General features: G+C 37.0%; 1 protein-coding gene across 6 annotated transcripts in view; it reads right to left on the reverse strand.

Moving 5' to 3' along the window:
• The window catches only part of ALG6 (ALG6 alpha-1,3-glucosyltransferase), a 65465-nt gene that overhangs the window by 33229 nt on the left and 6945 nt on the right, over window positions 1–25291 (reverse strand). For 5 of the 6 annotated variants that reach the window (XM_064589030.1, XM_045897512.3, XM_064589033.1 and 2 more), the window contains 3 exons: window positions 12544–12628; window positions 2648–2737; window positions 1041–1129 (listed from right to left, as the gene is read on the reverse strand). In XM_064589030.1, the coding sequence (XP_064445100.1) occupies window positions 1041–1129; window positions 2648–2737; window positions 12544–12628 (264 nt within the window). Of the gene's footprint in view, window positions 1–1040; window positions 1130–2647; window positions 2738–12543; window positions 12629–23718; window positions 23876–25291 lie in introns of all 6 variants that reach the window. The other variant, XM_064589032.1, reaches the window with a different exon arrangement.

Genomic DNA, 25291 nt, shown 5'->3' on the forward strand with positions numbered 1-25291 from the left:
AAAAAGTCCAACTCTTGATTTCAGCTCAGGTCATGATCTCAGGGTTGTGAGATGGAGCCCTGCATCAGGCTCCACGCTCAGCTGGGAGTCAGCCTGAGATTCTCTCTCTCCCTCTCCTTCTGCCTCTCCCCCTGCTCATGCTCTCTCTCTAAATAAATCTTTAAAAAAATTAAGCAACTAGGGGCACCTGGCTGGCTCAGTCGGAGGAGCACACAATTCTTGATCTCAGGGTGGTAAGTTTGAGCACCACACTGGGTATAGAGATTACTTAAGTAAATAAACTTAAAACAAAGCTTTTAAAGAAATCTAATCTTATTACTTTCAAGCTCTTAGAACACCACACAATACACCACACAACAGATGCTCAATAAACATTTGTTGAGGAGCCTGGGTGGCTCAGTTGGTTAAGTGACTGCCTTCGGCTCAGGGTCCCACATGAGGCTCCCTGCTCCTCGGGAAGCCTGCTTCTCCCTCTCCCTCTGCCTGCCACTTCCCCTGCCTGTGCTCTCTCTCTCTCTGTGTCAAATAAATAAATAAAATCTTTAAAAAAAATAAAAATAAACATTTGTTGAATGGATTATTTAATTTAGCAAAAATGCACAGCAATACAATGTATGAGATACAACCAAAAGGTTTACTTTAAGAAAAAGGTTAAAGGGATGTGGAATTAAGATAGTAAAGCAGCAGCTAAACAACTAAAACTTCAATATATGGCTATCTGACCTCAGGTAAGCTATTAGCATCACTCAACTGTGCCTCTACCTCCTCAGATTAAAGTAAGGATAATAACAGTATTTAGCTCATTTAGGTGTTAAAAGAATTGAGATAATAATAAGTGAAAAGCACCCAGAATGATTCCTTTCAATTTTTTGTCTTTAGCTTACATAAACATTTGGTCTTGTATTATACATACATATGTACACATATAGTTATACAATTTAAAAGTCAGTAAGAACAATAGAACTTTGTATCAGTTTGTCCAAAATTTTTTTTTAAATCAAAATTTGATTCAGAAAATCAACACTTTGTTGCTCTTTTACCTGTGGTGCGCATAAAGAGCTTATGTGCCTGACTCTCATATCCACGTGATGAATGGAGAGCAATCCAGTCTGGATTTATGAACTTTGCCCTGAAAATCAAAGCATACATACATATACAGTATTACTTGTCACTTTTAGCAATAACAACATCTGAGGACATATGAATCTATCTCAAGAAGTGGCCATTGCTCTTACAAAGTGAGAGAGTCGGGGCCTAAGCTTTACTTTTTTTATGTAATCATGTGAAACTGACTTAAGCTATAACACAGGGTCTACCTCACTCACCTTCCAACAAAACCATGTAACATGTCACAAAAAGCCCTACCTTCACAATTCTTTCAGTGTAAAAACAATCTGATGTGTCACATTTCATTTATTTATTTATTTGATTTATCCTTTGGTTACTACTAAAGGATCATGTTTTATAGTTTATAAACAGTTGGTAATAATAAATAGCTACTAATTATAAATCCTTGCATAAAACTGAACATAACTGCTAAGATAACTTCTCAAACATACTACATTACTCTGAACACTGCAAAGTATATCTGATTATCATGAACTTTGGGGACTTATTTTTTTTATTATGTTATGTTAATCACCATACATTATATCATTAGTTTTTGATGTAGTGTTCCATGATTTATTGTTTGCGTATAGCACCCAGTGCTCCATGCAGAACGTGCCCTCTTTAATACCCATCACCAGGCTAATCCATCCCCCCACCTCCCTCCCCTCTAGAACCCTCAGTTTGTTTTTCAGAGCCCATAGTCCCTCATGGTTCGTCTCCCCCTCCGATTTTGGGGTCTTGTTTTTAATCCAGGAAGCTAATTTCTACAAGATATAAATAGTCCATTCCAGAAAAAAAGCTTTGCTATACACAACTAACCATATTAGATATATTTGTCAGTGCCCATGTATAATTGGTAGAATCTTGACTTCAAAACAAAGATAGATTTTTACATTTCTTTCTAGCCTGTCCTTCAAAGAAATTATGGAAATATTCAAATTTTGATAGTTAACTTACTTACAACCCAATTGCAAAGGTATAGTGCTTTATTTTTTTTTTTAAGATTTTATTTATCTATTTGACAGAGGGGGTGGGGGAGCACAACCAGAGGGAGCAGCAGACAGAGGGAGAAGCAGGCTTCCTGCTGAGTAGGGAGCCCAACATGGAACTCGATTCCAGGACCCTGGGATCATGACCTGAGCTAAAGGCAGACACCCAACCAACTGAGCCACCCAGACACCCCAGGTATACTGTTTTATAAACCACAATGCAAAAGTAGCTACAAACAGTCTGTCCTCTATTCAACAAAGCCAGATTTCACTATTTCTTACTAAACCTGCTAAAGGCATAAATATGTAATTACATTAAGGAAGAAACACTGGGGCACCTGAGTGGCTCAGTTGGTTAGGCAACCGACTCCTGATTTTGGCTCACCTCACGATCTCAAGGTCATGGGGTCGAGTCTCACATCAGGCTCTATGCTGAGCCTGGAGCCTGCTTAGGATTCTCTCTCCCTCTCCCTCTGCCCCTCCCCTCGCTCCCGCACGCTCTTTCTCGCTCTCTCTCTCAAAAAAAAAAAAAAGTAAGAAAGACTTACACATATGCACATAAAAGACTATGATAGGCGGTAAGAGGTGGATAATCCAATCCCCAATACTGTAAATTGTTATCACTACTGTTAAAATACCTGGAAAAAAAAATGAAAGCAACATTCCATTAATCAGTATTCAAGAAATAGACTTATAATTTAACATCTCATTTAATATAATTAAAATGAAAAATATGTTACATAAGGTCAAAAAAATTCATCTAAACTTCTGTCTATTCCCCTTCACTTAAACTTTTTTGTGAAATCACAAAAGTTTTTGAGTAGAGTAAGTAAAAATTTATTGTCTAAACCAAGACACTCTTGAGAGTAAAAGAGGAAGTTATTAATAATTAAGCCATAACAAAACATGTAAACCAAGTTTGTACCAAGCAAACCAGAACTTACTGTCACTCTATTAACAAATTGATGATTAACATGTACACAACAAAAAAATACGCAACAAAAAAAGACAATTCACTTCTGATAATCTAACAAATTAGAGAAACAATATAAAATCACAATTTAAAAAAGTAAAAATATCAGCAACAAAGAACACACAAAGATTTGAGTTATGTAAAGAGAAATACCTCATGGAACAGGTAGACTTTTTTTTTTTTTTAAGGATTTTTAAGTAATCTCTACACCCAATATGGGGCTCAAACTCACAACCCCGAGATCAAGAGTTACATGCTCTACCAACTGAGAGAGCCAGGCACCCCAGAACAGGTAGACTTTCAATAAGACTTTGAAAACAATTTAACCAACTTATAATGAGAGCCTATTACATGCAAGATTCTGTGAACTGAGGAAGAAAACTAGGTCTAACATCTATAAATTAATAGACTCCTGAAGTTGGCCAGAACGGGAAGGCACGATATACAACTATTATGACTGAAGAAATGAAAACTAAGTTTACATAAACAGATTCCTTAATTATATCTTTTATAACTAAGGAGCTTCTTCTATCCAATTTATTTTCTCAGTCCTAAGAATAATTTACAGTAATGGAGACCAAACTATAACCCACAAATAATCAGTGTTCATAACCTGTTTCAAATGGGCCACAATTTTTTAGTGTCACAATCTCTTAATTTGGGATTAAAATTTTTTCTTTTAAATTAACATTCAAGGGTGCCTGGGTGGCTCAGTCGTTAAGCGTCTGCCTTCAGCTCAGGTCATGATCCCAGGGTCCTGGGATCGAGCCCCACATCGGGCTCCCTGCTCAGCCGGGAGCCTGCTTCTCCCTCTCCCACTCCCCCTGCTTATGTTCCCTCTCTTGCTGTGTCTCTGTCAAATAAATAAATAAAATCTTTAAAAAATAAAAAATAAAAAAAAATTCAATCTCATTAAATAATCTCTTGTTCATCTTCAGAAGGTCTGCTTTGCTTAGTCACATAAATTGTAGGTTTGTATGGAAGGGATGAGGATTAATAAAATGATCAAGGCATGCTGCACAGCCAAGAGATCTGGGCATAGGGTAGTACAGTATATACCATCTGGCAGTAGTTGTCACTCCAGGAGCGACATCCATGTGAACCACCCTACGTCCTATATCTGGCTGGGACTTGAAGCCAAGAGGTAGATAATCCAAGAATCTCCAGGTTAGTTGGAGCCCCTTTTGACAGCTTGAATCTGGGAAACTGGGCCAGGCTGAGAGTGGAGACCAGAGGACTCACTTCTCTGGTACCCTCTGAAGATAGGCACCAATTGTGTTATTTCCAAATTCACCTTATTACCAGGTACACTGGCATAAAGTTTTATTGCATCAACCTCACAGAGTTGTTGAAGGATTGGGTTAAATACATAAAGCTGTTAAATCATTGCCTGACATACAACAAATACATAATAGTAGTTCTAACTGCCTATTAGCCACAAAACTACTGGAAATGGATCTAGCAATGGAAAACCACTTTGACCAATACAATTTCATTTGGTTTTCTGTTTCTTATAAGACAAAAGCTATTTTTTGTTTACTTTAACCTTGAGATTCTCTGGAGATAAGTAAAAGAGGCACTGACAGCAAAGATACATACTAACAGTAAAGTCACTAGTTGAACTGGGAAGAAAGAATGACAGGGCTAACAACCTTTATGGAAAAAGTAGCTTTAAAATGTTTCAAGTAGGGTGCCTGGGTGTCGCAGTCAGTTAAGCGTCTGCCTTTGGCTCAGGTCATGATCCCAGGGTCCTGGTATCCAGCCTGTCAGGCGCCCTGCTCAGCGGGGAGTCTGCTTCTCCCTGTCCATTTACCCCTCTCCCCTGCTCCTTCTCCCTCTCTCTCTCTCTCGCACACACTCTCTCAAATAAATAAATAAAATATTTAAAGAATAAATAAATGTTTCAAGTAAAGCTGCAAAATCTACCAGTAGAAACAAAGCAACTAGTTAATTCTCCTGCTTTATATATTTTGGATATATCTGAAAAGTTGTATAAATGCTATCAATATGTTGAAATGTATTTTCCCAACAAATCCCCATATAATCTCAGATGTTCTGTCAGAAAAAAATTGGCTGCCATATGAATTATGAAATTACATTCAAGAGTGTTATTAATAACTTCAAGATACAATTTTTTCTAATATACAACCCACAGTCATGGGTATTTTTGCTTTTAAAATATATATATTTTAAAGTGAAATAGTTTCAAACTTACAGAAGGGTTTCAAGAGTAGTTCAAAGAACTTCTATACATCAAAATTTAAATTTTTTATATGAAAAAAGACACCATAAGAAAAGTTTAAAGACAAGAACAAACAGGAAGATATTTATTTTATACATACACACATACACACACAAGAAAAATTATTAAAACATAGAATACTGTTGTAGCAGACAGACTTTAAGGTCACCATCATGAAGCCCATCTCCTGTTGTTCATACCCCTGAGTATGGACAACCCCCTCACCTTCAGCGTGGGTAAGACCTGTGACTTGCTTGTAACCAATAGAATATGGCAAAGGTGACAGAAGTCACTCTTGTGCTTATGTTTTATATATATGTAAGATTCCATCTTGTTAGCAAGTACGCTAGAGAAGGCTCCTTCCACTGACTTTGAAGAGGCAAGCTGTCATGTTTTAGTAAGTGACCATATTGGAGAAGCCACATGGCAAAAAACTACAAGTAAACTCTAGGAGCTGAGAGTAGCTTCCAACAAGAAACTGAAGTCCCCATCTTATAGATGAAAGAAAATTCATTCTGCCAACAGCCAGAGGTACCTTGGTAATGGTCGCTTCTGGTTGAACCTCTGAGAAGGCTAGAGCCCCAGCTAACAACAGGATTGCATGCAGCCTTCTGAGGCCCTGAGCAGAATATCAAGCTAAGCCATACCTAGACTTTTGACCTAAAAAAACCTTTGTGATTAAAAAATATGTGTTTAAGTAATTACCATTTGTGGTCATTTGTTAACACAGCATAGAAAATTAATATACAGTAGTCTTCTCTTATCCACAGTTTACTCTCTGCGATTTCAGTTACCAGTGGTCAACTGCAGTCTGCAAGCAGACTGTCCTCCTCACATATCCTCAGGAGGTCAACAGTAGCTTAATGCTATATCACAATGCCTATGTCATTCATCTCACTTCATCTCATCCCATAGACATTTTATCATCTCACATCATCACAAGAAGAAGAAAAGTGAGTACAGTCCAGTAAGATATTTTGAGAGAGAAACACATTCATGTAACTTTTATTATAGTACATTGTTATAAATGTTTTATTTTATTACTAACTGTTGTTATTAATCTTTTACTCTGCTTATTTATGAATTAAACATTATCACTGGTATGAATGTATAGGAAAAACCATAGCGTATAGGGTTTGGTGTTATCAATAGCTTCAGGTATCCATTGGGGGTACTGAGCTTATGCCCCATGGGTAATGGGAGACTACTGTAACTTTATTTAAAAATCATACAAATTGGGGCACCTGGGTGGCTCAGTTGGTTAAGCGACTGCCTTCAGCTCAGGTCATGATCCCGGAGTCCTGGGATCGAGTCCCACATTGGGCTTCTGGTTCAGCGGGGAGCCTGTTTCTCCCTCTGACCCTCCCCGCTCTCATGCTGTTTCTCTCTCTCTCTCTCAAGTAAATAAATAAATAAAATCTTTAAAAAAATAAAAAATAAAAATAAATAAAAATCATACAAATTATTATAAAAAAGATCAGCAACCCAACAAAAACATGGAAAAAAAATATGAGTATGCAAATTTGAGAAGAAATATGGTGATCATCAAATATACTAAAAGATGCCCAATATCACAAGTACTCAAGGAAATGGAAATTTTAAAAGTCCGGTGTTATTAAGTGTTGATAAATGTATGTGGAAAGAAGATATTCTGGTGTTGGTATCCATTAAAACTACTTCAGAGATTCCACTTCTAAGAATCTACCTAGAAAAAACATGTGCACAGGGAAAATATACTTTATTTAATCATTCCTCTACTAAAAGATATTTTAGAGTATTTCAGGTTTCTCAATACTATAAACAATGCTGAAATAAACAGCTATGCCCACCAATTCTCTTTAAAAAAAAAAAAATATTTATTTATTTGACAGAGAGAGGGACACAGAGAGAGAGGGAACACAAGCAGGGGGAGTGGGAGAGGGAGAAGCAGGCTCCTGGCCAAGCAGGGAGCCCCATGTGGGGCTCGATCCCAGAACCCCAGGACCATGACCCGAGCCGAAGGCAGATGCCTAACGACTGAGCCACTCAGGTGCCCCCCAATTCTCTTGATTTATAAAACTGTGATTTCATTTAGAAAGCAACAAGCTCAGGGCAGGCGGACTCTTCCCCTAACCCCAGGTATAAACCATGCCTGCACTGAGCCAACCATTTCTTTTTAATAATGATTGCTTTAAATGTGGGAAAGAAGGAAGCCTGGGTGGCTCAGTTGGTTGGGCAACTGCCTTCGGATTGGGTTGTGATCCCAGGTTCCTGGGATCGAACCCCGCATCGGGCTCCCTGCTCCGCGGGAGGCCTGCTTCTCCCTCTCCCTCTGCAGCTTCCCCTGCTTATGCTCACTCTCTATGTCAAATCAATAAATAAATCTTTAAAAATTAATTAATTAATGTGGGAAAGATTTTGCTCCTTGACAAAAAGAAAGGTAGAAAGATGGTATTCCTATTATTCTTGCCTTGAACATGGTTGTATAAAGTTACAATGCTTGTAGCCTGAGCAATCATCTACTGACCATGGAGTGAGTACACTCAGGATGAAAAGCCAACATGCCAAGAAGAAAGAATGGCAGAGAGGAAGGAATGGAAAAAGCCTGAGCCCTGGATTGTTATTACTGAGCCACTTTACCAGCATTACAATGACCTACTTCTTGACATAACTGAATTATTTTATTGCTTAAGCTACTATTATTCAAGTTGTCTATTACTTGATGCCAAAAGTCCTGATTCTACACATAAGGAATTTTCATTATAAAATTTATCATAAAATTAAAGAAATAAGTTCTATTTTCCTTCTTAAAATAATACACAATGAATAAATAATAAAAGTTTTCTTTTAATTTAGAATTATCAAAACTAACACTTTTAGGGGCGCCTGAGTGGCTCAGTTGTTAAGCGCCTGCCTTCGGCTCAGGTCATGATCCCAGGGTCCTGGGATCGAGCCCCGCATCGGGCTCCCTGCTCAGCGGGAAGCCTGCTTCTCCCTCTCCCACTCCCCCTGCTTGTGTTCCTGCTCTCGCTGTGTCTCTCTCTGTCAAATAAATAAATAAAATCTTTAAAAAAAACAAAAAAACTAACACTTTTAAAATTAACATGACCAATCCTGATATCATATTTTAAACAACTATGTCACTTAGAAAGAGTTTTGACTAATTACACTATAGCTTACTCTAGGTAAAAAGAGAAAGACTTCACTCTTGGAAAACTGAAGTAAAAAATAAGAAATCACACCGTTCAAACATGAATCTGAAACAGATTAGTTTCTCTTAGAATTGTCAGGTGTACATTTTTGGCTTTTCTAGTCTATCCACTAATAAAGAGAAAATTTCTGACATTTATTATACTAAATCATATTTCTTAGATTTCTTACGAACTTTGTGAGGTACTGCACAATCGACTAATGATAAATCATACTTCTTTATACCTTATGTCTCTGTTTCTGAGATGTGGTTCTTTCATTCAAGAAAGATGTGGTTCTTTCATTCAGGATTCTTATGCTACACACTGCCTAATAAAGATTTCAACATTATAAAATTTACCACCACGATTACTTTAGACATTTCATAATATTTAAGGCTCACATACCACAATTAAAACTGAATCACATAATTATATCTGAGGTATACATTTCTGGTTTTTAACAAAGAAAAAGAATGAAAATGTACACATGTAATCAACTCTTGATTATCTGGGCCAAAGTAGGAGACAATTGGTACAAAAAACTGAAAAATGAGATATATGTATTAGAATAACCTACCCTCCATACTGAATTGAGATTATATTCTCACTCCTGGAATCAATGTTTTCTCCAATAACATTAAGCCGAATGCTGCAATTTATCACTTTTCTGTAATCTTTCAATACTAAATATCACAATTACTTTTGTATCAAAATCTTTGTTGAGAAGTACTTACCATAGAATAGCCAAAAATACAATTATCTTTTCCATGTAATTTTTACGAAGGAATAAAAAAGAATTACAAAACTCAAAAGCAATGAGCTGGTTTCTCTCAGCAAATATTACCTTATTCTATCAATCAAGCAAGAGAAAAACACATTAAGAATGTACTAGTAATTGGAACAATAATACTCATTGGTTAAATCATTGTATGAGGATATGAAAGATGCTCAAAATAGTACAATAAAGAATAGTGCCAAATATTTATCTGGTTCTATTTTAAATGTTTCTGACTAGGGTACAGCCTACCAACCTATTAATAGGGAGTTTAATATGAAGTTTGTGCATGAAACTCTCTCATAAATGAATTATATAAAAGCAGTGACAAAGAACAAAGAACCCTAAAATGTTTATGGAACCAGAAAAGACCCCAAATAGCCAAAGCAATTTTGAGAAAGGACAAGGGTGGAGGTATCACACACCCTGATTTCAAACTATCAAAGCTATAATAATCAAAACAGTATGGTACTAGCATGAAACAGACACAAAGATCAGTGGAACAGAATAGAGAGCCCAGAAATAAACCTATGGACATAAGGTCAATTAATCTATGACAAAGGATGTAAGAATATACAATGGGGAAATGACAATCTCTTCAATAAATGGTGTTGGGAAAACTGGACAGCTACATGCAAAAGAATGAAACTGGACCACTATCCTACACCATACACAAAAATAAATTCAAAATGTGTTAAGAACTTGAATATAAGACCTGAAACCACAAAACTACTAGAAGAAAACATAAGCAGTAAGCTCTTTGACATCGGTCTTAGCACTGTATTTTTGGACCAATCCCCTAAGGCAAGGACAACAAAAGCTAAAATAAACAAACAGGATTACATCAAACTAAAAAGCTTTTGTACGATGAAGGAAATCAACAACAAAACAAAAAGGCAACCAACTGAATGGGAGAAGATATTTGCAAATCATATATCCAGTAAGGGGTTATATCCAAAATATATAAAGAACTTACAAAACTTATATCAAAAAACAACCAACCAAATTAAAGAACGGGCAGAGGACTTAAATAGCCATTTTTCCAAAAAAGACATACAGATGACCAACAGGCACATGAAAAGATGCTCAACATCACTAAGAATCAGAAAGATGCAAATCAAAACCACACAATGAGATAACATCTCATCACACTGGTCAGATTGGCTAATATCAGAAAGACAAGAAACAAGTGTTGGTAAGGACATGGAGAAAAGGGAATCCATGAACTGCTGGGAATATAACTTGGTGCAGCCACTATGGAAAACAGCAAGAAGTTTCCTCAAAAAATTAAAAATAGAACTAGCATAAAATCCAGCAATTCTACTTCTAGGTATTTATCCAAAGAAAACGGAAACACCAATTCGAGAGATATATGCATCCCTATATTCACTGTAGCATTATTTACAATAGCCAAGATACGGAACCAACCTAAGTATCCATTGCTAGATAAATGGATAAAGAAGATGTGGTATACAAGTATACAATACAGAGGTTAGGGGCCTCGACCTGACACAGTTGAAAATCCATATATAACTTCTGACTCCCCAAAACTTAATTATTAATAGCCTGTTGACTGGAAGCCTTACCAGTAACATAAACAGTTGATTAACACATATTTTGTATGTTTTATGTATCATATACTGTATTCTTCCAATAAAGTAAGTTAGAGAAAAGAAAATGCTATTAAAATCATAAGGAAGGGAAAATACATTGATAGTACTGTACTATATTTATTTTAAAAATCCGCATATAAGTGGACCTTTGCAGTTCATTCAAACCTGTGTTGTTCAAGGGTCAACTAAATAGGGGCGCCTGGCTGGCTAGTCGGTAGAGCATCCAACTCTTGGTCTCAGGGTTGTGAGTTCAAGCCCCATGTTGGGTGTAAAGATCACTTAAATAAATAAAACTTAAAAAAAAAAGGGTCAACTGAATATATGCAGTGGAATATTACTCAGCCACAAAAAAAGAACAAATTCTTGCCATTTGCAACAACATGGATGGACCTAGAGGGTATTATGCTGAGTGAAATAAGTCAGACAGAGAAAGACAAATACTGTGTGATTTCACTTATATATGGAATCTAGATAAAAAATGAACAAAACAAAACAAATACAGATTCATATAAACAGGAAACAAACTGTTGGTTATCAGAGTGCGAAGGGGTTGTGGGGTGGACAAAATAGGTGAAGGGGATTAAGAGGTACAAACTATTTATAAAATAAGTAAATCATGGGGATATAATCCCCAGCACAGGGAATATAGTCAATAATGTTATAATAAGTTTGTATGGTGACAGATGGTGACTAGACTTATCATGGGGATCATTTCATAAAGTATAAAAATATTAAATCACTATGATGTACACCTGAAACTAACAGGATTTTTTTATGTCAATTATATTTCAATTTAAAAATAATAATAAATGTATTTTAACTTTGAAAAAAAAAGGTACCATATAATTTCCGCACATAAAATCCCATGAAATGGTTCTTTTGGATTCTAATGACTCGAATAATTTATCAACATACAGAAAAAAAAAAAAAAAGCAGTGACTAAAGCAATCAACAGAACAATGCAAACAGTTTGTGTAGCCAGTCTCTCATAAAAGAATCTATTAGGCATCCAATAAGTCAATAAAAAAGTCATCAATTGTTACCAGAATATGTTTGATAAAAATGACAAAGGCACAAATTTCTGTAAAGATATAACCACACCTAACATTTCCTGAAAGCTCATTTGTTGCAGACACTGGTGCTTTACATGTATCATTTTATTCAATCCTCATAATAATCCAGTGAAATATGTACTCTATCATTTCCACTCTACAAGTGATAAAACCATGGCAGAGAAAGTTAAATAATTTCATCAAAGCTCACACAGCTAGTAAATAGTAGAGACAGGATCTGAACTCAGGCAGTCCAACTTGAGCACCAACATTCCTTACCACTAAGCTACTGCTCATTCATATCTCTTTCACTCCTAATAAAGAAACTCTGCAAAACCACCAGGAAAAATACTGTTAGCCCAGGATGGCTCTTCAGTTTATGTCCAGAGGAGCCTATAAGGTATATAGTGTTCTATCCTCAAAGTTCTTAGCATATTCTAGCTGCTGAGTACATGGGTAACTTTCAGGAGTATAAAATTTCAAAGATGAGCCTATAATATGCAAGGTAATACAAGAAAATGAGGATGGTGAAGATGAATAGCATACTTTCCTTTAAATTATCTTAAATAATCTGTATTAACTATGATAAACAATAAAATCAAGTTAAAATGATCCATACCATTGTTTGACTGGTAAATTAAAAGTAATTTCTTGCCAGTGTCTCTGAGCTTCATAATCACCAAACATAGGGGGTTTTCCAGCACCTAGATGAAAGGTAAAAAGAGCCAGACAACAATATACTTTAATGTATCAATGATATTTATTTCCTTATGAAAATTTTCTAAATTATAGAAAGGCAGTGTCGGTTAAAGAACAGAGACATTTACCGAAACAGCAGAGATGAGGTGTGAATCCTAGCACTGCTAGTACACTGAGTGACTGTGTGACCTTGGACAAACTACTTAACCTCCCTAAACTTCGGCACATTAAAAACAGGATATACCCAGGGGCGCCTGGGTGTCTCAGTCAGTTGAGCATCTGCCTTTGGCTCAGGTCATGATCCCAGGGTCCCGGGATCAAGCCCACATCCGCTCCTTGCTCAGAGGGGAGGCTGCTTCTCCCCTGCCTGCCGCTCCCCCTGCTTGTACTGGCTCTCTCCCTCTCTCTCTGTATCAAATAAATAAAATCTTTTAAAAAGAAATCCAAGCTATTGTTAACAATAATTAGTTAATAATACTAATTATAAAATATTCAAGTTTATTTTTACTTCATGAGAAAGACTATCAATTATACTGTCCAGTAAGTATCTAAAACAATAATGAGCATCTATATTTTACAAGGGACTTTTGCAAACTAAATATAAATATAGAACCAAAGCCCAAGTATAGAACCAAAACCAGACTATATGTCACAAAGACATTTGTTAGGTCAGGCTTTGCTGACTGTTAAATGACTGATACAAAGACTGTCGGTTTACAGCTTTTTTTTTATTTCAAAATTGCTAATAGGGATAATGAATCTTTAATAACTAACAACTGATAGCACCTACTATGTGCCAGATACAGCACTGAAATAAGTATTATTATTATCCCCAATGTACAGCTGTAAAAACAGAGGCAATTCACCCAGGCATCAAGTAGCAGAGTTTGGATTTGAACTCAGGCAAACTGTCTCCATAATCCATGCTTTTAACTCCTACTTTATATTGGTCACAGCTTAGTTAAGTAGGTTATTAACCTTAAGTCATGTTAAATGACATAAAGGTAATTCCATTTAATAAATAGTAAACATCCACTATTTAACCAGCAGGTAACTACAAAATTGTGAGAAGCCCAGACATGTACAGTAGTCACAGGTTTTTAAATCAGCAACTGAAAATCACATACAGTCAAATATACTTAATAATCCATTACTTATTAATTAATGCCACATTGGAGAATGATATATTAACACTCATTCAAATCCAACCCAGATTTTCTCCAGTTTTGGAACACTACATTAAGTAGGGCTTTTTGCATGTAATGACTACATTATATCAATATTCTTTAATGGCTAGCATCTTCACCCAAGGAGCTATCCCCACTGTTGAGATAATCACGGGAAAAGCAGATTAACATCTTCAAAGCAAAAAATAGAGTGACTATCACAAGCAATTACCCACAGTACACAGACACACGTATACACACACACATATACACACATACACACACACCTGTCCCTCTCTCAAAAAATACTGTCTTTTTTATTTTTGTATTCTCAGATGTAATGGCAAACTGGTAGATTCTCAGTGAATGACGCTGAAGCAAGAATACAGATACAATCAGTATGATATAGCAAGGATTTTAAGTTCAAAAGATTTGAAATTTTGAGTCCATGATTTTCCACTTACCATATGTGCAACATTAAGCAATTTGTGATGGCAGACCAAATTATGCTGACTATTCTAATACAATGCCCATTTATTGGTTCTTGCCCAAAACATCTTTAAGTCATTGTCAGAGACCTTAAAATTCCATGCTGCTTACTCCCTGTTTATACATCCCTTCCATTAATTCATATCCAATCTTTAGGAATCACCTCAAATTCCAAATTCTCCATGAAACCTTCCTTATAAATTAAAACACATTGTTCGCTGATTTTTTTTTTATTTATTTGAGAGATAGAGGGAGAACACGAGCAGGGAGAGGGGGCAAAGGGAGAGGAAGAAGCAGGCTCCCCACAGACCACAAAGCCCAGGACACTGTGATCATGATCTGAGCCAAAATCAGATGTTTAATTGACTGAGTCACCCAGGAGCCTCCATTGTTCACTGATTATTTACTTCTCATAATACTTATATTTTCAGTATCACCTATTTTGTCACATGACTATACTATTTCCTAACTGCTACCCAAGTTAAGAATTTTAGTTCCTATGAACAAGAGAATATGATTTTCCAGAGTTCAAAGGAAACATTGGTATATATACTTTCATTAAAAACTTATTTAATTAGGGGCACCTGGGTGGCTCAGTCGTTAAGCGTCTGCCTTTGGCTCAGGTCATGATCTCAGGGTCCTGGGATCGAGCCCCGCGTCGGGCTCCCTGCTCTGCAGGAAGCCTGCTTCTCTCTCCCACTCCCCCTGCTTGTGCTCCCTCTCTCGATGTGTCTCTCTCTGTCAAATAAATAAATAAAAATCTTTAAAAAACAAAAAAAACTTATTTAATTAACTGAACAGGAGAGGGAGAATAACCTTTTTTTTCTTTTTTGAAGTTAAAATACCCCCAGTGAACTGCAACTTTTGCATGTGCATTTTATAGGATAGGAATGTGTGTTTTGGGACACCTGGGTGGCTCAGTCGGTTAAGTGTCTGCCTTTGGCTCAGGTCATGATCTCAGGGTTGTGGGATCAAGCCCGCATTGCATCGCATTGCGCACCCTGCTCAGTGGGGAGCCTGCTTCTCCCTCTGCCTGCAACTTCCCCTGTTTGTGCTCTCTGACAAATAAATAAATAAAATCTTTAAAAAAAAAAAAAAAAAAGAATGTGTATTTCTACTTTAAGGAATATAACCATTGTCTATGGCTTCTTTTGTTGGGGGGAGGAGTTGATTTCTATTTTTTGTTTGTTTTGTTTTTGTTTAGTTCCACTGGGATAATAAAAGTCAGAGAGGATCTTAGGTAATTTTCTACACCTGAAAAAATCCAACTATCTAGATTTTCTGAAATTGCTCTAGACGTGTGGTCAATGTGGAAGAATTTATTACCATTCTCTAACAAATAGAAGAATGGATAATGACTCTCTTTAGGGTTGAGAAACAAGTTTCTATCCAGAGTCTGACCTACTTCAATAAATCCAGCTGACACTGGCTATGAAATTAGTACTTAAGTTTTTAAAACTGCTAAAGTGCCCTTAAAGTAACCCAGAAGGACAACCCAACTGTACCTGTGGGAGATTCACGTGGGAAGGACAAAAAGGATTCCTTCCACAGTGACTAATTCTACAAATTCATTTACATAAAATTCAGAATTACATAAAGAAAACACACTAATGTATATTCATGGAGTTTCAATTTTGTCTTGTTCTCAGGGAAATGGGCTTAAGCAGCACTTAGATATTCATTTTATCAATTGTTGAACTATTCAGAATTATGCTATAATTTAAAAAACAAGTAGTTGCTTTGATAACAATACATTCTAACTGCCTTTACATTTAAATTTTAAACATTCTAAGAGAATTTGGCTAAAATTTTCCAGAACAAAATCCCCCTTTTATATGTTCTTGGTGAGTAAGAAGAAACATTATAAATAGCAATGGGTAACTTGAGAGAAACTAACCAATAAAATAAACATTTCTTCTTTTTTTTTTAAGATTTACTTATTTGAGAGAAAGAGAGAGACAGGGAGAGCGCACAAGTGAGGGGAGAGGGAAAGGGAGAGTCTTCAAGCCGACTCCCCACTGAGTGTGGAGCATGATCCCAGGACCCTGAGATCAAACCGATCATATGCCTAACTGAGCCACCCAGGTGCCCCAAAACTAACTAGTTAAATAGAACACAGTCATACTTTAACAACGATTGATATGTTGCAAAAAAAAGATTCTCTATGGCTTATCTCTCCTAAACAGCCAATAAAACTTTGGGGGGAAAAGAGTATTAGAATAAAATAACTTTCCTTGGTTCAAGTATTACTATTTGCTCAACAACTATAGAGAAACCGTGAATCTCTACAAGACGTAAGAAACAATCAATACTAAAATCACAATTTGTTTCCTCCCTGGGGCTCCTGGTTGGCTCAGTTGGTAAAGCATGAGACTCAATCTCAGGGCCATGAGTTCAAGCTCCATGATGGGTGAAGAGATTACTAAAACATGAATACCCCCCCCAAAAAAAGAATTTATTTCCTCCCCAAAGCTTGTTTAAAAGTAACAAGCAGGGGTGCCTACATGGCTCAGTCCGTTAAGAGTGGTTCAGCATCTGCCTTTGGCTCAGGTCCTGATCCCAACATCCTGGGATCGACCTGGGGCTCCTTGCTCAGCGGGGAGTCTGCTTCTCCCTCACCCAGCTCCTGTGAGCACATGCCCGCGCGCTCACTCGCGCTCTCTCTCTCTCCTCCCCTCTCAAATAAATAAATCTTTTTTTAAATTAAGTAAATAAATAAACATAACAAGCAATATTTATTCAATATTTTTAGGTCTGTAAAAATCAATTACATAAGCAGCATTTTAGTTAGGGGTATAATGTAAATATGTAAGGGGTACACATTTTAGAAAAATTTAAATTACAATACACATAAGTAGTTTGCCTATACAATATATGCATTTCCAAAGGAAAAATAATGGATTAATACTGAGCAAGCTAACCTGAGCTTCCTCACTTGAGTGCTTCCTAATTACAATCTTAAAACAAGATAAATGAAAAGCAAATTAAAATAAGCATGTTAAAAAGAAAGTATAACAAAAAAGGTATTTTAATTAAGATAAAAAAATCTCAGAATCACAGATGTCATACTTAATTCTTTAATTCTGCCAGCCTCCTATGATATAGAAGTTCTTTACAAGTGCTAAAAATGTTGTATTTTTTATGATGGGGTTAAGAACTGACAGAATCACAATTTTTCTTAGTGCTTAGCACTTTATTCTTCTCACATGAAAAATGACAAAAACATATAATAACCACCTATAAAAGATTTCTACAAATATTCTACTACTGTATAATAACAATACTTTTCCTACACAATAATCCAAAAGTAATCCTGTTATGTTGACTTTCTTATGGGACAATTTAAGAGTAAAGTTTAAAATAAGCAGGAGTCCTATTTTCCAGATAAAGTAAGTAACTGAGTAAACTCAGACTTTAGAAGAGAAATGTTAGAGTAAATAATGTATGTAAGCCACAGGATAGGAAAGTATTATATATGCTTGTAGTCCTCTATTCAGTTCCCATTAAGCATTTGATTAATACGCCAGTAATACTGAAATAGTGTGATTCCTTAAATTATGTTATTCTACTCTATACCTTTAGTTCTTTTCTACTTCACCTCAACATGAAAAGTTCAAAGAAAATAATATATCTGTCAAAATTAGAAGACTAGGGCGCCTGGGTAGCTCAGTTGGTTAAGCGACTGCCTTCGGCTCAGGTCATGATCCTGGAGTCCTGGGATCGAGTCCCGCATCGGGCTCCCTGCTCGGCGGGGAGTCTGCTTCTCCCTCTGACCCTCCTCCCTCTCATGCTCTCTCTCTCTCATTCTCTCTCTCTCAAATAAATAAATAAAATCTTTAAAAATTAAAAAAATAAAAAAAATTAGAAGACTAAAGGAAAATTTTAAGAACAACATAATGATCAGTTATAAAATAATGCTGAAGGAAGAAAAAGAGATGACCATCCAATAGACCAGTTATAGGTTGAAAGCAAAGGCAACATAAATTACATATTTTACATAACAACTTTTGACGGGGCTTTTCTTCTGACCTCCTTACCCCATTCCTGCTACCAAACTAATTCCCTCCTTCCATTCACAAACTTCTAAGAGTCGCTATGCCCTCTTGTTAGCTCCCATTTAGTCCTCAATTCATTATAGTCTGATAATTAAGAGGCTCACAATGGCCTCCTTAGAGATCTTTTGTCTATTCTTAATTTTCACCCTACTTGACAGTCTAGAACTTGACACTGTAGGCCAGTCCTTATTTCTTAAATTTCTCTAATTTCCTGGCTTCCAGGCTCTAATCCTCCCTCCTCATGGTTTCTTCTGAGCCTCCTTTAATCATTCCCCTTCTCTGTGAAAGTGATCAGTGGTTAAATCTGTTTTCTTCTTGCAATATAAATGCCCCCAATCCTGTGGCTTTAACCATCATCTGTATCAACATTTTCTAAAGATCAGAGTAATATGTGGAGGTTTTAAAAATACAGATGAGGGGCACCTGGGTGGCTCAGTTGGTTAAGCATCTGCCTTCGACTCAGGTCATGATCCCGGAGTCCTGGGATTGAACCCAGCATCAGGCTCCCTGCTCAGCAGAGAGTCTGCTTCTCCCTCTGCCCTTCACCCCGCTTGTGCTCTCTCTCTCTCTCGCTCTCTCAAATAAATAAATAAAATCTTTTAAAAAATTAAAAAAAAAAATACAGGTGAGACCAGTTTCCAGCAACATGGCAGACTTAGGTCAGAAAAACACTTCCAGGGTGCCTGGGTGGCTCAGTCATTAAGCGTCTGCCTTTGGCTCGGGTCATGATCCCAGGGTCCTGGGATCCGGTCCCACATCGAGCTCCCTGTTCGGCAGGAAGCCTGCTTCTCTCTCTCCCACTCCCCCTGCTTGTGCTCCTGCTCTCACTATCTCTCTGTCAAATAAATAAATAAATAAAAATCTTTAAAATAAAAAAAAGGAAAGAAAAACACCTCCAATGGGGGGGGGGGGGCGGGTAATGGCTGAATTAGCGTCAAAACAAGAGAATTCCTTAGAAGCCAGAAATAACAAAAGAAGTTTAAGATCCAGACAAGTAAGCATTAGTCCTAAGGGTATCCAATGACCTTTTGTGACCTATGGCCTGGCTACCGAAGTTCTACGAAATAGAGGTATAGCTTAGAACTTGAACAGGTAAAAACTTCAGTGACAGAGAACCATTTACCAGGATATAAAATAACAATGCCTTTGGGGAAATGGGGAAGATAATATTTATCTCTGCCTTGGCTCCTGGTAATACAGGAAAAAAAAAAAGTCTCCTGAAAATTCCTAACATTATCCTGCATTCACCCAGTGTGGGGCCTGAATTCACACCAAGAATTACAGCTGAAGAGGGGCGCCTGGGTGGCTCAGTCGTTGGGCGTCTGCCTTCGGCTCGGGTCATGGTCCCGGGGTCCTGGGATCAAGCCCCCGCATAGGGCTCCCTGCTCGGCAGGAGGCCTGCTGCTCCCTCTCCCACTACCCCTGCTTGTGTTCCCTCTCTCGCTGTCTCTCTCTCTCTCTCTGTTTCAAAAAATAAACAAAATCTTAAAAAAAATTTTTTAAATAAAAAATAAAGAATTACAGCCAAAGAAACCTTAAGATGAGAATTTAGTTTGACTTTAATAGTGCCCAAAGTGCCTAGCAAAAGGCAACCTAAATCCTCTGGAGAAATACACAGTAAACTTGGGCCTCAAAAAATTCTCACAGATAAAAGTTCCAAGTAACTTGAGCTCACAATTAAAAAAAATCGCTAAACCCACAAAAAAAATCGCTAAACCCACAAACAAAATACCATGAGCTAGAGTCCATAGAACCAACAAACCAGGAAATCAAACTGCAGGTATTAGTATTTTCTGAGAGGGAATATAAAATAAGTATGGCTAATATGTTTAAAGATATAAAAGAAGACACTGAGAATATGTTGAAGGAACAAGAGACAATCAGAAATGATGAAGATGATTTGAAAAGGAAACAAACAGAACTTTTGGAAATAAAAAAAATACAGTAACTAAAATTGTAAAAACTCAATCGCTAGTTAAAAAAGATTAAACACAACAAAAGAAAAGTAATGACAAGGAAGATAGATTTGATGATTATAAAAAAAAAGCAGTATGAAGAAACTATGAGACAGAATGTAGGAGATTTTGAGACATAGAGGATAGGATGAAAGGACCCAATATACCTATAATCAGAGTTGCACAAGGAAAACAGAAATGAGGGAGATGAAATACTTGAAGAGAGAATTGAAAATATAAACAAAGAGATGAAGAGATTATTGTCTGTTTTATTTTCTGCTATATCACCTGCCTTTGGCATGAGTACCCTACACATATGTGGTGAATTAATAAAAGACCAAAGATCTAACATATATCTAACCAGAGTTTTACAAAGAGGAAACAGAATGAGAAGAGACAGTAGCTGAGCAGTTTCAAGAACAGACAGAAGGTTACCATTCATTAGACTCAGAAATCCCAGAATATCCTGAGGATAAATTTTTTAATACTCACACTTCAATACATCATAGTGAAATTGCACCAAGAGAGAAAAGACAAATTACCTACAAAGAAATAACAACTGAAATGACAGCTGATGGTCTGAACATAGCAACAGAAACTAAAAGACAATGAAATGAGACTTTCAAAATATTAAGAGAAAATAATTGCCAACACAGAATTCCAAACCCAGTAAAATGTTAGGACCTAGAGCAAACTAAAGGCATTTTCAGATAAAAACTAAGCCACCCACAGGCTCTAACTAAAAAAAAAAAAACCTCCCGGAGGGTGCCCATTTGACTCTGTTGGTAGAGCATGTGACTCTTGATCTCAGGGTTCTGAGTACAAGCCCTACACTGGGAACTGAGCCTACTTAAAAAAATTATTTTCTAATTAAAAAAAAAAAAAATTTAAAAACCTCCCAAAGATTTGGGGCACTCAGTCAGCTGAGGGCCCCAAATCTTGATCTCGGCTCAGATCTAGATCTCATGGTCATGAGTTCAAGCCCCACACTGGGCTTAGTGCTGGGCATGGAGACTACTTAAAAAACAAAAACAAAGGGCGCCTGGGTGGCTCAGTTGGTTAAGCGACTGCCTTCGGCTCAGGTCGTGATCCTGGGGTCCCTGGATTGAGTCCCGCATCGGGCTCCCTGCTCGGCAGGGAGTCTGCTTCTCCCTCTGACCCTCCCCCCTCTCATGTGCTCTCTCTCATTCTGTCTCTCTCAAATAAATAAATAAAATCTTAAAGCAATATATGTTAAGAAAAAAAAAAAGAAGAAGAAGAAGAGGGTAGCGGGAGGGGAAGAGTGAAGCAGGGGAAATCGGAGGGGTAGACGAACCATGAGAGACGGTGGATTCTGAAAAACAAACGGGGTTCTAGAGGGGAGGGGGGTGGGAGGATGGGTTAGCCTGGTGGTGGGTATTGAGGAGGGCACGTTCTGCATGGAGCACTGGGTGTTGTGCACAAACAATGAATCATGGAACACTTCATCTAAAACTAATGATGTAATGTATGGGGATTAACATAAGAATAAAAAAAATAAAAAATAAATAAATAAAATAAAATAAAATAAAATCTTAAAAAAAACAAAAAACAACAAAAAAAAAACAAAAACAAAAACATGCTAAGCAAAATAAGTCAATCAGAGAAAGACAATTATCATATGATCTCACTGATATGTGGAATTTAAGAAACAAGGCAGAGGATCCTAGGGAAAGAGAGGAAAAAATGAAACAAGATGAAACCAGAGAGGGAGACAAACCGTAAGAGACACTCTTGGTCTTAGGAAACAAACTGAGGGTTGATGGAGGGGAGGGGGGGAGGGGGATGAGGTGGCTGGGTGATGGACATTGGGAAGGGTATGTGTTGTAATGAACACTGGGTATTATATAAGACTGATGAATCACAGACATGTACCCCTGAAACAAATAATCCATTATATGTTAATTACTTGAATTTAAATTTTAAAAAAATTTAATAACAAAAACAAACAAAAAAACCTCCCAAAGATGTACTTCAGGAAGAAAGAAAATTATCTCAAAAGAAGATGCAATATGTAAAAAGGAAGGTTAAGCACAGAAAATGATAAACATGAGGGTAAACCTAAGTAAATATTAATTTCTAAAAACAGTGATTAATCTTAGGCAATAATAACATTCTAATAGCGGGGGTGAGATTTGTAACTAGAGTTAAAGCATCTCATGGCCCTTGCGTTGTTCAGAAAGAGAACAGAAATATTAATTTTAGACTTTGTTAAGTTAAATAGGTATATGAAAATCTCCACACCATGCCCTGAAAGAACAAAATAAAGCATAACTTCCAAACCATCAGGAGAAAGTGGAATTAGGGTGGGGAACTGGCTAGTCAGGTCCAAGTCACAGGGATTCAGAGGTAAAGAGTAAAAGGATAGAAAAAGATATATCAAGCAAAAATTAACCTAAAGAAAACTAGTGAAGCTTTATTAACTTTAGAGGAAATGGACTTTAAGATAATAGAATTACTGTAAATAAACAACACAACAGGGACACAACAGTAATGTCATGAAATTCAAGTCACAAGGGAAAAAACTCTACATCACCTAATAATATAGATACAAAGTATACAAACAAAAATTGACAAAACTACAAAGAGAAATTGCAGCTCTCTCAACTGGTAGTTTAATTGGGCAAAAATAAGCAAGGATATAAAAAACTAACATCAAAACAATAATACTGAGTTAATGGATACATGCAGAATATTAAGCTAGAGAACATATATTTTTCAGGCACACATAGAACATTTATAAAACCTGATCATATAGTATGCCAAGTCTCAATACATTTCAAAGAATATGTACCATAAGAAAGATTCTCTTTCTACCGTGCAATTAAATTTTAAAAATGTCAAAAAAATCATTTTTAAAGCCTAAATATTTTTAAAATTTTAAATATGCTTCTGAATAATTCAAGAGGCAAAGCATAATCACAACAGAACACAGAGGGGCACCTTGGTGGCTCAGTTGGTTAAGTGTCTGCCTTCAGCTCAGGTCATGATCCTGGGTCCTGGGACTGAGCCTCGCATTGGGCACCTTGCTCAGCAGGGAGTTTGCTTCTCCCTCTCCCTCTGCCCCTCCCCTCATGCTCTCACTTGCTCACTTTCTCTCTCTCTCAAATGAATAAAAAATCTTAAAAAGAAAAAGAGGTCCCAGCGTGATAATGATTGCCAATTCCCCCCTAATTACTCAAAGGTATAGAATAATGTAATTTCAGTCAAAATCCCAACAGGGTTTTTCTTAGGACTTTGACAATCTGATTTTTTTTTTTTTTTACTTTGGAGTAAAACAAGATTTCATTGTTGACAAGTTTACTTCTGAGTTGCAGAAATTCTTCTGGTTTTTCCCTGTACTCCCCCATTCAATCTTGACTGCCATAATGAGACAGATGATTTTTTTTTTAAGGCATATATACGTGGGTACCTGGATGGTTCAGTCCATTAAGCATCTGCCTTCAGCTCGGGTCATGATCCCATGGTCCCGGGATTAAGGCCCACATCGAAGCCCCCTGCTCAGTGGGGAGTCTGCTTCTCCCTTCCACCCTCCCACTCATGCTGTCTCTCACACACGCGCTCTCTGTCTGAAATAAATAAAAATCTTTAAATAAATAAATAAATAAATAATGGCATATATGTGTGTATTAGGTGTATTAGCTTTCTATTGCTACATAACAATTATTACAAATTTAGCAGCTTAAAACATCTCACAATTCTGTAGGTCAGAAGTCTGAATGGGTTTAACTTGATTCTTTGCTCAGGGTCTCACAAGGCCAAAATAAGAAGGCAATCAATCTGAACTCTTAACTGGAGGCCCGGGGAAGGAATCCACTTCCAAGCTCATTCAGGCTATTGGCACAATTCAATGCCTTGCTGCCACAGCCTGAGGTCCCATTTCCTTGCTGACCGTCAGCTGGGAGCTACTCTCCGTCTGCAGCCAGCCGGAGGCCACTTGTGTTCCTCCAGACATGGCCCTTCCATTGTCAAACCAGCAACAACCTTAGGCCCTTATGTTTTGAATCTCTCAGGAGTCCCTTTCTGCTGCCAGCTAAAAAAGTTCTCTGCTTCTAAGGGCTCCTGTGATTGCACTGAGCAACCGCGGATAATCCAACTCTCCCTATTTTAAAGTCAACTGTGCCATAGAACCTAACAATCACTCTTGAGTGAGATATTGTTTTCACAGTTCTGGGGAATAGGGCAGGACATCTTTGGGGAGCCATTTTATAAATTCTGCCTACTGCAATATGAATGAGCAAAGCCCATAATACCTAAAACATTCCTGAAGTGGAAATATCAGGTAGGAGAATTTGCCTCACAATATATCAAGCCTTATTATAAAATTATAATAGTAAGACACAGCAGTAGTGATCAGAACGAACAATCAGAAACAGACCCATGCATATATGAAAACCTGAGATAGAGCTGATAATGCAGATTAGCGGGGAAAAATACACTATTCAATAAATTGATTGAAACTGATTACCCAGGTGAAAAAATTTTAAAATAAATCCTTATCTCACATGTTATATATAAAATTCAATTTTAAGAAGGACTTAAGTAGGAGAGACAAATCTTAAAGCTTTTAGAAGAAAATCTTAGGAAAATACCTTTGTGACTTGGAGTAGGGAAGAATTTCTTAGAGATACAAAAAGCACAAATCATAAAGGAAAATGATTAATAAATTTCACTATTTTATCCTGTTCATCAAGACACCTTAAGATGTAGGGCTCCTGGCTAGCTCAGTCGAAAAGCATGCGACTCTTGATCTCAGGGTCTCAAGTTCAAGCTGCACATTGGGTATGACCCCCTCCAACTCTGGATGCCAATCTCAAGTCTAGACTGCAACCTGCAATTCTGACCGACTGGCTATAGATCAGATGTTCCCACAACCTCCTCCTTTGGTCCTTTGCTAGAGCAGCTCTCAGAACTCAGGTAGACATTTACTTACTAGACTGGTAAAAGGATGTAACTCAGAACAGCCAGATGGAAGAGATGTATAG

The sequence above is a fragment of the Mirounga angustirostris genome, unplaced genomic scaffold, assembly GCF_029215605.1.
Source record: "Mirounga angustirostris isolate CCGP_5_RB_7025 unplaced genomic scaffold, mMirAng1.0.hap1 SCAF_4, whole genome shotgun sequence".
Lineage (NCBI taxonomy): Eukaryota > Metazoa > Chordata > Mammalia > Carnivora > Phocidae > Mirounga > Mirounga angustirostris.